General features: G+C 40.5%; 2 protein-coding genes and 1 long non-coding RNA gene across 4 annotated transcripts; 1 reads left to right on the forward strand and 2 right to left on the reverse strand.

Moving 5' to 3' along the window:
* Window positions 1-988: 988 nt before the first annotated feature.
* On the reverse strand, window positions 989-2,109 carry LOC131891523 (uncharacterized). The gene is made up of 2 exons (XR_009374413.1): window positions 1,592-2,109; window positions 989-1,123 (listed from the first exon to the last, which is right to left on the reverse strand). It is a non-coding gene; the product is annotated as an uncharacterized LOC131891523 (long non-coding RNA).
* Window positions 2,110-4,120: 2,011 nt separating this feature from the next.
* Window positions 4,121-9,337, reverse strand: LOC131892020 (aminopeptidase N-like). Of its 2 annotated transcripts, XM_059241741.1 has the most exons (4): window positions 9,082-9,337; window positions 6,049-7,491; window positions 4,667-5,984; window positions 4,121-4,599 (listed from the first exon to the last, which is right to left on the reverse strand). In XM_059241741.1, the coding sequence occupies exons 2-4, from the start codon at window positions 7,473-7,475 to the stop codon at window positions 4,213-4,215; spliced, it is 3,132 nt and encodes a 1,043-aa protein (XP_059097724.1). In that variant the 5' UTR covers window positions 7,476-7,491; window positions 9,082-9,337; the 3' UTR covers window positions 4,121-4,212. The 2 variants fall into 2 exon arrangements, with proteins under 2 accessions (XP_059097724.1, XP_059097723.1); XM_059241740.1 differs by lacking the exon at window positions 9,082-9,337 and having other exon boundaries at window positions 6,049-7,832.
* Window positions 9,338-10,689: 1,352 nt separating this feature from the next.
* Window positions 10,690-12,751, forward strand: LOC131891446 (uncharacterized). Its single transcript, XM_059241016.1, has 7 exons — window positions 10,690-10,847; window positions 10,966-11,319; window positions 11,404-11,695; window positions 11,763-11,925; window positions 11,990-12,150; window positions 12,214-12,373; window positions 12,449-12,751. The coding sequence occupies exons 1-7, from the start codon at window positions 10,796-10,798 to the stop codon at window positions 12,617-12,619; spliced, it is 1,353 nt and encodes a 450-aa protein (XP_059096999.1). The 5' UTR covers window positions 10,690-10,795; the 3' UTR covers window positions 12,620-12,751.
* The last annotated feature ends 2,291 nt before the right edge of the window (window positions 12,752-15,042 follow it).

The following is a 15,042-nucleotide window of genomic DNA, read 5'->3' on the forward strand; positions in this document are numbered from 1 at the left end:
GGGTTCAAAATGCATACAATGACAATTACTCTGCAATTGTAATTCAGGTTCTTTCAATAACATTTCAATTGCATTTTCTTTTCCTCTTGTACAAAAAACTTTTAGTCGTTTGCGAATGATTTACGGTCCCCGTTTTGAAATTTTCTGGCCATTTGCTATTGGAACTTACCCTCAGGGTTTGAATGAAATTTGTGTTGTGAGATTTTAATAGAATTTACTTTCATTGTCTGAATGGTGCTATTGGTTTTTTAGCTATCTTCAAACTTCCCTATAAATTATTTAAAAAACAGATGTTTTATGACCTCTTGTATTTGGAAATGCAAAGAACGTGGTCTGCACTTATCTTCTTTTAATAATGCCCTATAGAACATCTGTCAATTTAGAATCAGGGTTTCCCTAAAGACGCCGGAATTAGGTATGATGAATTTGTCTAATGTCTAAAGCCGCTCAGAAAAGTATTGGAAATAAAAGCGTTTTAAGCCTCAAGGACAATGTGTATTGTACATCTAAAATGATTTTAAAGTCTATATCGTGTGTAAAAAAATTCGTGCAATGGAGAATTTAATTGAAAACACTCAATTAAATTATTCTAGGCGTAATTAATTAGACAACTCTTTGAAGAAACTCTACGTGAAATTCGTCTATATTCCCTCGAACTTCCACTCGAGTACCACACAAGTAAATATGTTACATAATTTGATAATGAGCTTTCAACCAATACCATATGCCAATAAACCTAACCCTTTTTAACCTTTGTGGTTACTTTTCTGCAAGCTGGTTTCTCATTCTTAGATGTCCCTGAGGTGACTACTCCGCAAAATCCCAACAAATGGCCTCTGACAATACTCTGTAAAGATGTACTCCAAGATGCCACACTTAACAATTTGATGTGCAAATATGAACATCTGTGTTTTTCCTCCGAAGTTGTAATAACGTTGAGAGTCTTGATTCTTGACAAATCCAATGACAAGAAAAAGAAGAAAATATATCAAATTGAGACCATCTATTTAAAGCTTCAAGCACATGCATGTTGATATTTCATATACTCTATCATAGAACATATATTATGAATGATTTGGATTGCAATCGGTCGGAAATCTTCTGATCTAGGATTCGTCCGTTTCTGAAAGACATAACAGAATGTTGACAATATTTATTTGCTCTTTGTTGATAAAGCCACAAATTCACGACCAAGAACGTATGAATGGCATTTCATATATGCTATGACAAAGAGGATCAAAGATGTTGTCTACGGTGATGGTCGTCAATTTTAGCTTGTGACAACATATAATCTACGAGACTGATGTTTCCTTTTGATTGACCATGTTCTATCCTTGAAAGCTTAAAGTCTTTGAAGATAGATTTGGACAAGTTTTTCATCAAAATCCCTTATCAACCTTTGTACATTCAAGGGCTAGTCAGGTCTTTCAACTCTAATTCGTTGGTGGATCATATTTAACATGAATATGAAGTTATGTAAATTAAATAACGTTTTCGCCTTGAGCTAATGAGAATTGAATTCCCAATAGCAATAAGGAAGTTTGCAAAAACACGAGTTTCGATGATCCCTTTGAAAATAGAGTACACTTACAATCGTTGGGTTGAAAGTCTTGAGAGTTTTAAGCATCCTGAGAATCCACATGATCCGATTTGACCCATCCACAATAGTTGAATCCTGATTTACATCTGAGTCCTGGGCAGCATTCTGAGCTTGAGGAGCATGCCGTATTGAGAGCCTTGCAACAGTTTCCTCCGCTACAAGACAAGGAGCCAAACCCACAGCAATCAAAGTCACTGTCACAACTTCCTCCAAAGCTCGAACAAGACCAAGATCCTTGGACTTGGATCAAGACCACGATGAGAAGGGCCAACAGGGTGTAGGATTTCATTATTAATTTGTATTGTTATTGTTGTTGTTGTTGTTGTTGTTGTTCACTTGCCTACCAAAGGGTGTTTCTTTCTTGAAGGTAGGTTGTTTCTGGCTGCCTCTTTTTATATGATATTTTATCAGGCAAGATAGATAACAATACATGGATTTCCACGAAGGATGAGCAATTCGCATATTTTGACATGATGCTTGAGAAACGTTTGAATGGCAAAACACGGATTCCCGAGAAAATTCAGCCGAGGTCTGTTGAGTAAACCTAAACTGACACTCAGACTTTGAATGATAAATTTATTATTGATGTCAACTGATAACATACGTTTAAGTTGAAATTATTGAGACGTTTCTATTGCAAATCACAGTTACGCTTTCATATAGAGATTCTATTTTCAGACTATCATTCTAGAGTAAAGCATTGGATAATAAAGGGCTAATAGCTTAAATCCTTTATTCTAAAGTGTGGCAGCGAAGAATAAAACAGATATTTTACTCTATTGATCATTTTTTGAAGTCTAAGATGAAGCAAGCACAACTAATTTGTAGAAAAGTGTTATTAGAAATCAAACAAAACTTACAGGAATGCTATCTTTATGATTATTGAATATTTGCGGACTTCCATGACGTTAGTGGGAAAAGAATCTCAAGCATTTCAAATGAAAGCTAAAAATTACTTAACACATTTAACTTTTATTCATGATATCGGATTCCTCAACGAATAGTAATTGGCACTCTGGCTAGCCCCTGAATGTCAGACTAACCAGGTGTTTTAGGCCTAGTAAATCGATGCAATTACACATGTAACTTCCCCAAAGATATTCGAGGGAAGCAAATTAAACAATAAAGGAGCCCGAGAAAGAAGAGAAGTGGACTTCATTGTTCGAACTAGCCTGGATTCTCGAGGGCTTGAGGGTGCTCTCAAAACGCACGTTAAGCCTCTACGGTCACTACAATTGACCCTTAATCCTGGGTTGGGACAAAGCTAATGAATGCTTTTGAAAACGTATAGTATCAGATACCTTTCGTACCTTCTCTGAACACTGTACAGTCCCAACCGTTCTAACCTTTCCCAATAGGAGAGCTCTCTCATATCCTTAATGTTCCTAGTGAAACATCTTTGGACCTGTTCGACCTTTTACAAACCTGCTGAACTCATTGGAGCCCAAATGGGTGAAGCAAATTCAAGATGTGGCGGAACAATCGATTTGTACAGAGTTAGCATCGTGATGCCAGTTATTATTGACATGAGAAAGCCCTTCTCCTCCTTAACATTCTTCCTCAAATGCATGGATGGCTTAGCGTGCTCTTTTAGGACAAAATGCTCTCATTCATCTTGCGCCATGTCATATTTGAGCCCAATTTGAGAGTTTCACACAGACATTCGTCAGATGCTTGTTAAAGGCTAGATCATCTTTTTCCTGATTAAGTAACATTTCCTAAAGGATTAACTTTTGTCTTGAAAGTCACACGTGAACCTTGATGTAAGTTTCTTTTTTCACCTCTATGAAAATTTGCCTGAGGAGATGTAAACAATCAAGTAATGCAAATGTAACAAAATTAGAAACCACAAACACTGTGGCTCTACGAGCTATGTTTGGCTTTAGCTACCCTTCACGCACCCTTAAACGTACGAGTACTTTGAACGCTTTAAGCGCTTTTCTTCATTATCCTTTGAAAAATACATATTTGGTATCTGATGTTGTTGTGATTGAAGATAATGATGCCTGAAGAGTAAATTAAGCCTTAGAACTAACCCTGAAGGCTCAAACTTGTACAAAAATGTGTTTAGTTTTGATCTGGGACCCATGTTTACTCACCGTTTTGGAACGGAATCAAAGGTTCAAAATTCAACCGCAATCGCGCACTGACCTCACTCTCGCACACTTTTAATACAGGGCACTAGTCATGACTATTACAATCATTTTAAAATGTAAAGGATTTGAAGTTCCTGCTTTCGAAAAAAGGTACGATTTACCGAAATTTCGTTACTTGTGATTTTCTTTTTTCTATTGCCTTGGAGTCTACCGACGTTGTTCAACACTCTCTTATCTAATAGAATTATTCAGTGTTCACCTTGGCACACTTTAAGAGAGAGTCAGAGCGCACCCGGTAATACTATATCCTATAGTATTATATTTCAATCAATAAAGCAAATGTCTTAGCAATCCTCCAAAAGGAAAATGAGCCTTTCCATAAGGTCAAGTTGATACGAAACACTTTGTTATTTATGTTCACATGTTTTTGGTTAATATATATCTATAATATATTCCACTAAAACAAGAGAACAACAAAAATTACATATTTGTAATCTTAAAAGCGTTATGCGAACACTACTGTGAGCTTACTTGCTCTTTCAACCAATTCGCAATCACTTGATAATGTTGCTCCATCCACTCAACATTGACCTTTGCCTTTTGAATGGCAATTTCAATTTTCTTTTTGGCGGCCCCCAGAGTGGTGAGCTTCGTTTCGTAAAACTGTACTGCCTCCGCCAATCGCTCGGGTTTGTTGAAGCTACTGACACAATAGCTGACAAACCCACCAGCAGTGGAATGGGAAGACACATCGTACACTGTGGTAATCTGATCCCAATTGTTCTTGATCCACTTCCAAACCAAATCCTTACCCACCACAGTCCTGGCCACACTGCCAACTACCCTTGAGCCATCTTGCTTCCGAATGCCCGAACTTTTGTCCAAGGTCAAGTCCAAGTATTTCTGTTAGAGGAAAAAAAGAAAGTGATCAGATAAAGCTCTTTCAAATGTCCTCAAGAGCATAAGTTACCTGAAGGATTTCTTCATCTTTGGAGCACCCTAAGGCACTGAGAATGGTCGACATCTCGAAATTATCGTCGGAACTCTTGAATTGATCCCACAGGAAGTTCCAATGAGTGGCATCCCCATGTCGAAGAGCTGAACAATAGACAACACTTTTGAAATCGGGGTCAATTGGATTAACATTTCCATTCTTCATCCATTCTTGAAAGAGATCTGAGGCACGATTGATACAATCCGCATTATCAAGTCCACACATTCTTCCAACCACTTTGACCCGAAGCTCAGCCTCTAGGACAGTGTCCGTATCACGGGCTGAGAATCCGAGATCGGAATAGATTGGGGTCAAACTGCGTTGGAGGAACTCTTCGAAATCGGCGTGAGCTTTCTCTCGTTTAAGCATTCTTCCAATGAACGAAAACTCAGAGAGGGCTGCCGACCACGGGATCAAGTCTTTTTCTTTGGACAAATATTGAGTTTGGATCAAGGCATCCTCGTAGCTCAAAAGTCCAACTTTGGCCAGGTTGAAGGCGTCATTGAGGATCTGAGCGCGGTTTACCCTGTGAATGGATTCCAAATCAGATTCGAGAGCCTCGGAGATCCGTTTCCAGTTGTCGGAATCGTAGTTCACTCGGTAGAAGCCGGTCTGTCGAACATTGACAATAATAGCATCGGATTCCGCAGCCTCAATGTCGAAAGTGACACTCCCATTGTCCATGGGTTTGAGCCAGAATTTGCTCCTGGTATTGACAAAGTCTCCTCCGGCCTTTGTGTATGACACAGGAATCCACCATTTGTACCCATAAATGGAGCGACTGCTTTGCTCGGCCTTGGACGCCAAATACCGACTTTGATTGCAAGTCATTTGACCCTTCACAAGATCCACACTTACAGACATCACGGGGAATCCTTTCTGAAGGGTCCAAGTGTCCATGATCTCCTTGATGGTCTGATTTGCCGCCAAATGTTCGTCGGCATGAGCAGTTTCCGTGATTTCTTGCCAAAGGTCATCTTTCTCGGCGTTACTGAATTGATATTTCTTCAGATAATTCGAGATGGCCTTGTTAAAAGTGTCCACTCCAATAAAATTAGCCATCATCCGAATGACGGAGGCCCCTTTCCGGTAGGAGATGGTATCAAAGGTGTCACCGATATCGTCTGGATGACCAACTTCCACCGAAATTGGATGGGATGTCTCCAAAGCATCCAACTTGAAACTTGGGTGAGTGGAAGTGAGGACAAACTTGTCCTTTATACCTGCCTCTGGGTTCACATGATGCGACCCGATGTATTGTGCATAAGTTGCAAATCCCTCGTTCAGCCACAAACTGCAGAAAGCAAGTCATTAGTGCAAGGATGTCTCCATGGTTGATATTAATGTCTCAAACTTACTCAGTCCACCATTTCATGGTGACAAGGTTTCCAAACCATTGATGGGCCAACTCGTGGGCAACGATATTATCTATGTAGAGCTTATGTCTGTCCGAGGACACATTTGAGTCATAAAGCAAGCCTCGTTCGCGATAAGTGATCAACCCCCAATTCTCCATTGCTCCTCCAGAAAAATCCGGAATAGCAATCATATCTTGCTTGGGAAGAGGAAACTTGAGACCAAAGAAGTCCTCGAAATATGCCAAAATCTCCGGACCCACTTGGGAAGCATACTCGGTCCGGTTTACAGCACTCTCTCGGGACCAGATTCTAAATTGGACATCATTTTGGGGATGAGGGTCACTTTGCCGATATTTGAAATCGGAGACGATGAAGGCCAACAAATAGGTCGACATGACAACTGACTCTTGGTATATATCCCACACATATTCTTGATGTGTGGCGTTACCATCCATGGGCTGGGCTTCCTTTTCAATGGGCATGTTGCTCAGTGAGACCATGGATGGAACACGTCCCAGAAGCACTCGAAACTTGGCTTTCATGGCTGGTTCGTCAAAGCAAGGAAATGCTCTCCGGGCATCAGTGGCCTCAAATTGAGTGGTGGCAATGTACCTATCCTCACCCTCGGGTGAGATGTATTTACTGCGATAGAAGCCAACCAGTTTATTGCTCAAGCTCCCGAGAAAGTCCATGGATAACCTCACCGTGGATCCCTTGGGGAGTGGGGAGCTCAAGTAGATGAGGAAAAATTCTCGGGCATGGTCGTTGCCAAAGCCGAGGATGTTGGATGTCTTGCCATCGATTTCCACGCTTTCTTCGTAAATAGTCAAATCCTTGGCATGGATCTTGACAACAGCTGTTTCCTCCACGACATCCAGATTAATGTCCACATGACCATCGATGGTAAAGTTGTCCGGGATGATGAAAGGAATCAATGCCACTTTATAGGTGGTTGGTTTCAAATCACCGGGCAATCGGACATCGGAGATCCGGAGCTTGTCGGTGACGGTCAAAGTGGACCTTTGATACTTAACCCCGGTCCCCAAGTCCAAATGACATGTCCAATCCCCGATCTGCTCTGACTTGAGACTACTGACTTGGATGTGACAGAACTCTCCGGAGGTGACATTGGCTAATATTCCATCCACCACTTCATCAACATGATTGTCTTGGGACACCTTGTCACCATCCACTTTGTATACGGTGCCATCAGGACTGGTCCAGGTGCAAGATTCCGGTGTGGCTTCAGAGGTCTCCAATGAACACCACAGATCAAGTTTCTCATACACTTGAACGGGGCTGGAATATCCCGACTTGATCCGATTTGAGACCCGCTTTGGACCTTCCACATCTCTTGGAATACGATTTGAACCGACGTGGATCGATAAGAGAGTCACCAGAAATAGATGGCTGAGCTTTGTGATCATATTCGTATCCTGGAATCTGAGAAATACGAGATAAATTGAACCAGGGGTTTTTATGATATTGCGAGTAGATTCACGTTGATGTTTCGGTGGTAAATCATTTTTCAAAACTGATGTTTGCGTTGTCTTGACATCGTCGACGTGTAAAGGCATCAATGTAGAAAATGTGACGCATGCATCTTGTCGCCAAGATTGCAATATCGCATAAAATAATCTTATCACAAATAATGCATAAGCAACGAAATTACAGTGGTTCATTTTGATTTCTCTAAAGAAGTAATTGTTAGCCTAATTAGTTTGGTTGGACCAGACACATTTTTTGCTCCTAAGCTGGACTCTATTGTGGCTTTCGATTCTTTGTACTTTTCTTGGGCACTTGAAATTATCAGGGTGTATTTCTCATTCGCCGGACATTATATGGACAAAAAATGATGGGTTCACAAACAAAAGTGTGTATCTATTTGAAACACCGATATTACCAAAAGGTGGTTATATGTTTTTCTTTGTAATACATACAAGAAGGAACCTTTTTGGCAAGGAGAACATTTTGATTCTAAATCAGTATATTTGATCACTGAAAGTACGGCACCAAAAACTGTCACTTTTCAATGAAACATAGTCGATCAAAATCGATATTACTCGTAGTTGTGTTTTGACATGAAAATTTATAAACCTATATTTTTGGGACGCTTAGTCTTTGCAATTCAAAAGTAGCGACTGTTACTAAAATGGAAGATATTGGCAAGGCTTACGACATACTTTTTTTGATGGCATTGCAATCAATGATATTCTTTCACTTTCTCCATGGCTTTATTCGTAGCCAAATATTGATGAATAACGTACAAACTCGAAACTTATTCACGGTATATGATTAGCAACAAAAATTACATTACCAAATGGTATAGGTAGCTGCAAGATAGCAAGTTTTAGCAACGATCATTTAGTGGTTTAATCGTCAAATATGTCACTATATGGAATATGTTTTTTGTCGCGCAATGAATTCAACTTTATTCTTTGTTTGTAGTTGTTGTTTCATTCTTTGTTGGTTGTCAAACTTTGAACTCGCGGTTACTTTTGCTTGCGGTTGATAAATATGAAAATGAAATTATGAAGTACCTGTTTGAAGGTATTAAAACCCATTTTTAACTTTGTTTGCATCCTTTAGAAAATTGAAACGTTTCGATTTGAAATTGCTTCGAGATACATATAGCCGTAGCATTTTATGGTCAAATTTGATCTTGCCGATTTTGCAATGTAATCTCTAAAAACTTTTTGCCTTTCCTTTTCTTTTGCATGAGACGTGTTACCGAAACTCTTGGCATTTGTGCAAGCTCTTAATCAATACTGTGAATACCACCACGGTCATGCACTCAACAACAGCTTTTGAAAATGGGAGAATTAGATAGCTATTCGCCAAAGCAACACCAACAAAGCGACTTTTAGATCTCATCTTACTAACATAGTCATATGAGAAAACAAAGAATGACAACCGGTTGCAAATGTTTTCATTGAGTACACATCTTGGCCCGTTATGTTTGCTTATCCTTTAAAATAGTATGCAGAGAAAGCTTTAGCTTTGACTTTTTTTTTAATTTGCAGATAACCTTACCGTTGTTGTTTTGGGGGGGATCCAAAATAGTCACCTGAATCGAAAAACGTCAAAGAAGAAAGTGAGTCAATCAAGCTGAATATCCACCTCTCTTATACCATCGAGGTTGTTTTCCGGTTTGGCTCCTTCTTGTTAAAGACATAAAGACATGTAAAAAGTGAAATCAGCCACGTAGCAAAATATTGTTGACCCGTCGGTCAACACGACGCAAGATGTCATGCGAATAAGTATGATCGATCTTACAATCAAGTTAAGGACATACCAGCTGAGGCCAATAAAAACATACCTACGATTTCAATGCAAAATACATTTGCCATGGAAATAACGCACACAAGCGATCCTCATGCTCGTACTATGCATCTATCCAGAGGCTTTTCTTCCGTCCTTCTTTGGGAACCGGTTTCAATAGACATCAAAACTGAGATGCGAGTTGCGTGCACCAAGTCTCGGGTGGATATTTAAGACTGGTTTTCGAGACAAAGAAAAGAACAAGAATTGAGATTTGAGACCGGTACGGAGATCTTTCGAAAAGGGGAAATCTTTGCTTCTTGTCGCTAAGTTCGTTTCAATCGGGGGTTTCTTCCCTCCAACTTTCATATCTCTGCCCGCCAATGCCTACTAACAAGGGACAGACGGATATTTCAGCCTTTGGAGAATCCTTTCTTAATGATGATATCCCCCCTATTGGCTTCTGGCTTCTCAATATTCAACTCTGATTCTCGGGAAAGCATTGTCCCAATTAGGTAGTCTAGAAAAGTGCTTAATGATTTCTATCTGCACGCCCATGGACCTGATAAGAAATCATCTTAGTTAGGATGAGTGTTCACCACAGAGTTTGGGTTCAAATTCGGCCTTAGGAAGACATTCTTACTAACTAACCAATTTGATTGTCATCTTCTTGGCATGGGGTCGACCAATACTCTAAAGCCAGTCAAAATTAACCAAAAAGGTTGGTCTAGCCACGAACTTCTAGAAATATGGACTGTGAACGGGTTTCCCGCAAAATCAGCCTGCTCTTGGTCATAACAACTCTGAGCAACTTTTCGAATTAAAATTCGAAACTTTTCGAAATAATCAAATGAGAAACGCAGATCTTCTCAATTGAAGGCTAGTCATTTCTATATTCTTTGCTTGTAAAGTGGTCTGTTTAAAAGCTATGTTATCAAAAGCTTATGTTGCTGAGCAAGAGCAGGCCGAAAGTTCGAACTTTATGTAGTGTTTACTGGATAACTTTGGACCTTTTTCCTGATTTCCCTAAGCATTGTCTTGAGCTCAAATTTGGTCAACGAGCTACCACAAGCCATATAAGATATCTTGTTGCGAATAGGGCTCTCTGGTACAGAAAATATTTTCTTTGCAAGAATGTTGTCCAAGGTAGATAACAGATCGAAATATTATTGCGTCTCTTTCTTTGTCTACTTATAATGACATATGTGGAACATTGAAAGTTACAAAAGAAGCATGCGATAACAAATTTCTTCCTACTTCCCTACACATTTTACGAAAGATAAAAGCAGTGTAATAGCCTTCAAATATTGTAAGCCACCAAATTTCGGTTCGTTATTCTTTCCAATATCAACATCTTGATAAAATATGGTAAAATATTGCACACGCTGATCTAATCTTTTCTTTCGAACTGATCCACTTCCATATATAAATCGACACATTTTTGAAGGAGGTCAGATCCAGATCGAAGACGGGAAACCAACCAACAATGAGATTTTCCAGTCTCTGCATTATCTTCTTTGCCTTTGCGGCGTTCACGGGTAATAAAACACATCCAAAGCCAAAGGATATCATTATGATTATACGTTGAAGCAATAAGATTATCAACGTCATCGAACTAGACCATCACTCTTAGTTTATTAACTTTCCAACTTACAGTTAAGGCCTCCCCGTTCCACGATCATGATGAGATTGACGACATCGACCATGATGACTGTCCCTTACTCCATTTCGACGACGACGAGGACTATGTCTTTGATGATGTTGATGAGGACGAAGTAATTGACTTTGACGATTTGGATGAGGACACGTTCAAAGAATTGATTCCCGAGGAAGATTGGGAGGAGGAAGACTTTGAGTTCTTGACTGAAGAAGAGAGGGCTAATAATTTGAAGGAAGCTGCCGACTTCATCCATGAACAGAACGCAGCCTTCAGAAGTCAACAATCTCTGTTTTTCGCCAAGCCCACCCCGCTTTCCATTGTAGGAACCGAAGGCCTTGCCAATCGGACAGGTAACCAGCCAACCATACATGTGTTAATTCAGAGAAGAGCTCTCTGGAAAATGGCAGTCAGTCACAACTGATCCTTTTTCCCAGGCTTCAATGTGGACGCCGCAATGAGGACGGGCTTCAACCCCCAAGGGATGACCTTTGATGAGCCTTCAATGCGGTACTTTGAAAGTCTCATGAGATCCGGGGACACTCCCCCTGCCGAGTTCCACACTCCTACGAGCAAATTGACTGGGGTTAGGAACCAAGGCAGTTGTGGCTCTTGCGTCATTTTTGCCTCCGTAGCCTCCCTTGAGACTGGCATCTTGGTGAAGAAGCCCACCATGAGTAACTCTTTGGATTTGGCTGAGAAGACCCTGTTGAATTGCGCTGGCAACTAGTAAGGATCTTTCAGGTGGATTTTCAAAACACAATGGGTTTTCTTTAACTTATTGCTTGCATTTCAGTCGCAATGCCAACGGTTGCCAAGGGGCTCCTATCGATCCCTACATACACTATCTGACTAAAAACCGTGGCGGTAACATTCCAGCTGAGCATAAGGACCCCTACAAGGGGGTCCAATCTGCCACTTGCCTCCCTGAAAAAGACAATCTCGACCCGGGGGTCAAGGTAAGTATTTATATGTTTCAATAACATGTACCTGACCCTGAAAAGTGTACCTTGGCAAATCAAGGTCAGTAAAATGGTCAGCCTGTATGAACCCAAAGAGGAGGGACTAATGAGATTGGTGGCCAAGCATGGCGCGGTAGTTGTGGCCTTCTCCACCGGGCCCGACGGGTCCCCTCTGAGCAAAGCCATCATGAATTATGCCGGTGGTATTTTTGACCTATGTCCGTAAGTACATTGAACCTTTTCGATTTTGCGACGAGCCATTATATTCCCCTGTTTTACACATAGTTCGGCCGAATTTACTAACGGTCACGCCGTGACCGTGGTTGGATATGGAAACCACAAGGGCGTCAAGTATTGGAAAATCAAGAACTCCTGGGGATCCTCTTGGGGAGAGTCAGGTTACTTCAAAATGAAACGAGGCGTTAACTGCAACTACATCGAACTGGTGAGGCCACTAAAGAGTGTAATTTATTTTAACATCATGAACATTAGTGACTATGGATGATACACGCATTTTCAGTTTGGCGTGGTACCCATTTTGGTCAATACGGATGGCTCAACTCCCACAACAACAACAACAACAGGTACTACTACAACAACTACAACCCCTGCTACTACAACCGAACCCACTGATGAGAGTGGAAGTGGATCCGGGGACTCTTGGTACGACGATTGGAGCGATTGGGAATGATATCATGTGGAACAATTGGGAAGATTTCCATGAATATTTCAGCAACTTCTGACAAATTTTTGATGGCGTTGCATGTCATGGTTCCATTGATCATGTACCCAATAAGTTGAATATACGTAATTTGCATCTAAATGTCCGTCATTTTTTTGTAAGATTATCCATGGATACCCAGATAATTTTTTGTTAGAGGTCCAATGAAGAATTATCTACTGACCTCCATTTGGGCTGCGAGTTTCTGAATGTATATCATCAAGCACCCCAATCAAGCCTCTCAATGGTCCTCGACAAGGTATTTGAAATGCGGGCCTGTCAAGCTCACTAGCAAAAATTCAGCATGATGAGGGCTCTCAATATCACATATATAGCATCCACTATTTGTTGACTATATCATTGCATCCACTGTCGACATTCTCAATAGAATTCAACGAAAGTGAAGCCTCTCCCTGAGATTGCTTCAATTTGCAACTCGACCTTCATTGCCTTAACCGAGACTTGATATAGGGATAGTTCCTGATCAGTTGCAACCAGAAAGGTGCATCAAAATTTGAGGTGAAAAGAAGATCCAAAACATTCCCTTCCCCTCTTCAACGTGCTGGGAAAGAATGCCATCAACAATAATAAAATCCAAAAAAGATCTGTCGTCGCTGGTCCCTCATTGCAGCGTGGTCCAGTTAATGGATGGATACGGTAATTGGAATCTCCGAAAACGATAGCATAATCAGCACACCCCATAAAAAAATTATTATGTTTTTGACATGATTCCTGGTCGATATGATATGTACAATGAACGAGAATACAACCCAATTCGACGCCGCAAGTGCCTGGATCATCCACATTTATCGGGCAAAAAATGATGTGCTTTCGGACCAAGATGACAATTCCTCTTCCGCGTTCTTTCATTGTTTCAAGTTTTCCTTTTCGAGATCTGACGATATATTGAGGCAGTTCAATTTCAGATGAGCCAATCCCCGAGTGAAGCTAGGTTTCACTGATTAAAACAATTGACGGCGATTCAGCGGCACTTTCTCCCTTTCTAAACACTAAATCTTTTTCAAGGTTGTCCACTATGAGGTCACAATATTTTTGGGGCACACCTAGGGCCTAGACCTTTCTCAATTGCGAACGCCCATGTTCTAGGCCAAAACCTTTGCCAAAATCTATGAAGGTTTCGTTTGTTCTTTTTCTTTATTTCCAAGCCAATTCATGTAAGTTCTTTCATTAATTAAGTCACACTTGATTGGTTTCTAAACCCATACTAATGCTACAAAAGAAGCTCGCCGATAATTTTCAATTTTGAAGCCATTTGTTCAGAAACGTGAAGTCAACTTTCAGAAAAGGAAAAGGGACGATAATTGTAAGTGTCTAATTTTGAACGCGTCTTATCTGTATGTTGTACCAGAGGCCAAAAGGAACAAGCATCGCTTAGGTGACACATTCCTATGTACTTCCAAACTACGTAATATATTATGAAAATCCATTTTTGTACTGCAATGCCATTTTTTTGGGTGTTAAGACACTTTGTTCTAACAGTTGACATATATTTGTCAAATAGCCTTTGCTCAAATCGATTTCAATAAGAAACCAGGCAATTTATCTTTATCGCAAGATGCCACAATGGAGAATATGCAAAACGAATTGAAAGAAGTATTCACAGTGTATTATTTGAACCACACAATGCTAGCTTGTTCCTTTGGGTCTTTTGATTTAAAAAATCTCCCCTCCATACAAATATAATTCAGTTCATCTAGTTACAACTTGGTAATATTTTGCAAATAACAAGTTTTAACTTTAGCTATTCCTCTTCATTTTGAAATATAGAGAGAAGTAAATTGGGAGTGCAATCAATAAAATAAATTGTCCAGTATCGTCGAAATGGGGCCCAATCGAATCATCGAGCATCGACCAACGTCAGAGACGCCATCTGGAGTATTATTCATTCACTGACAAAGAAGTCAGCCGTATCCGTTTCTCCTCAATCTTCCTTTGTGCGAATTTCTAAGCAGTCTCATTTCGCCGGCAGAAACTTGAAGCATGTTCAATTGATCACCAAAGAGCTCGTCCATCTCTATCTCTCACTTGGAAGCACTGCCCCTCGTCCTAATAAGATCCCCCTTGAACGCACATTCATTCAATATGTGCTACATGGTGTGGTAGCACTAGACAGTGGCAGTAGTTACATATCTGTGTACTTTTGGATGCTCTCTGAGGGCGGTGAGTTGGGGTGATGAAACGGGATTACGGTACTTTTTCGGTTGGATTCAAGACGTTCAAGTTCGGTGAGTTTGGTCCGACGGAAGAGGAGTCGGATCAGGACGATTCATTTGGCAAAGGAAAACCGTTTGAGTCTGCCACAAAACTACACCACTTTGTCCACTTGTGGCTGGATGTCTAATGCACCGGAAATTATTAGGGCTATAAGCTCG

This window comes from Tigriopus californicus, chromosome 12, assembly GCF_007210705.1.
Source record: "Tigriopus californicus strain San Diego chromosome 12, Tcal_SD_v2.1, whole genome shotgun sequence".
Taxonomy (NCBI): Eukaryota; Metazoa; Arthropoda; class Copepoda; order Harpacticoida; family Harpacticidae; genus Tigriopus; species Tigriopus californicus.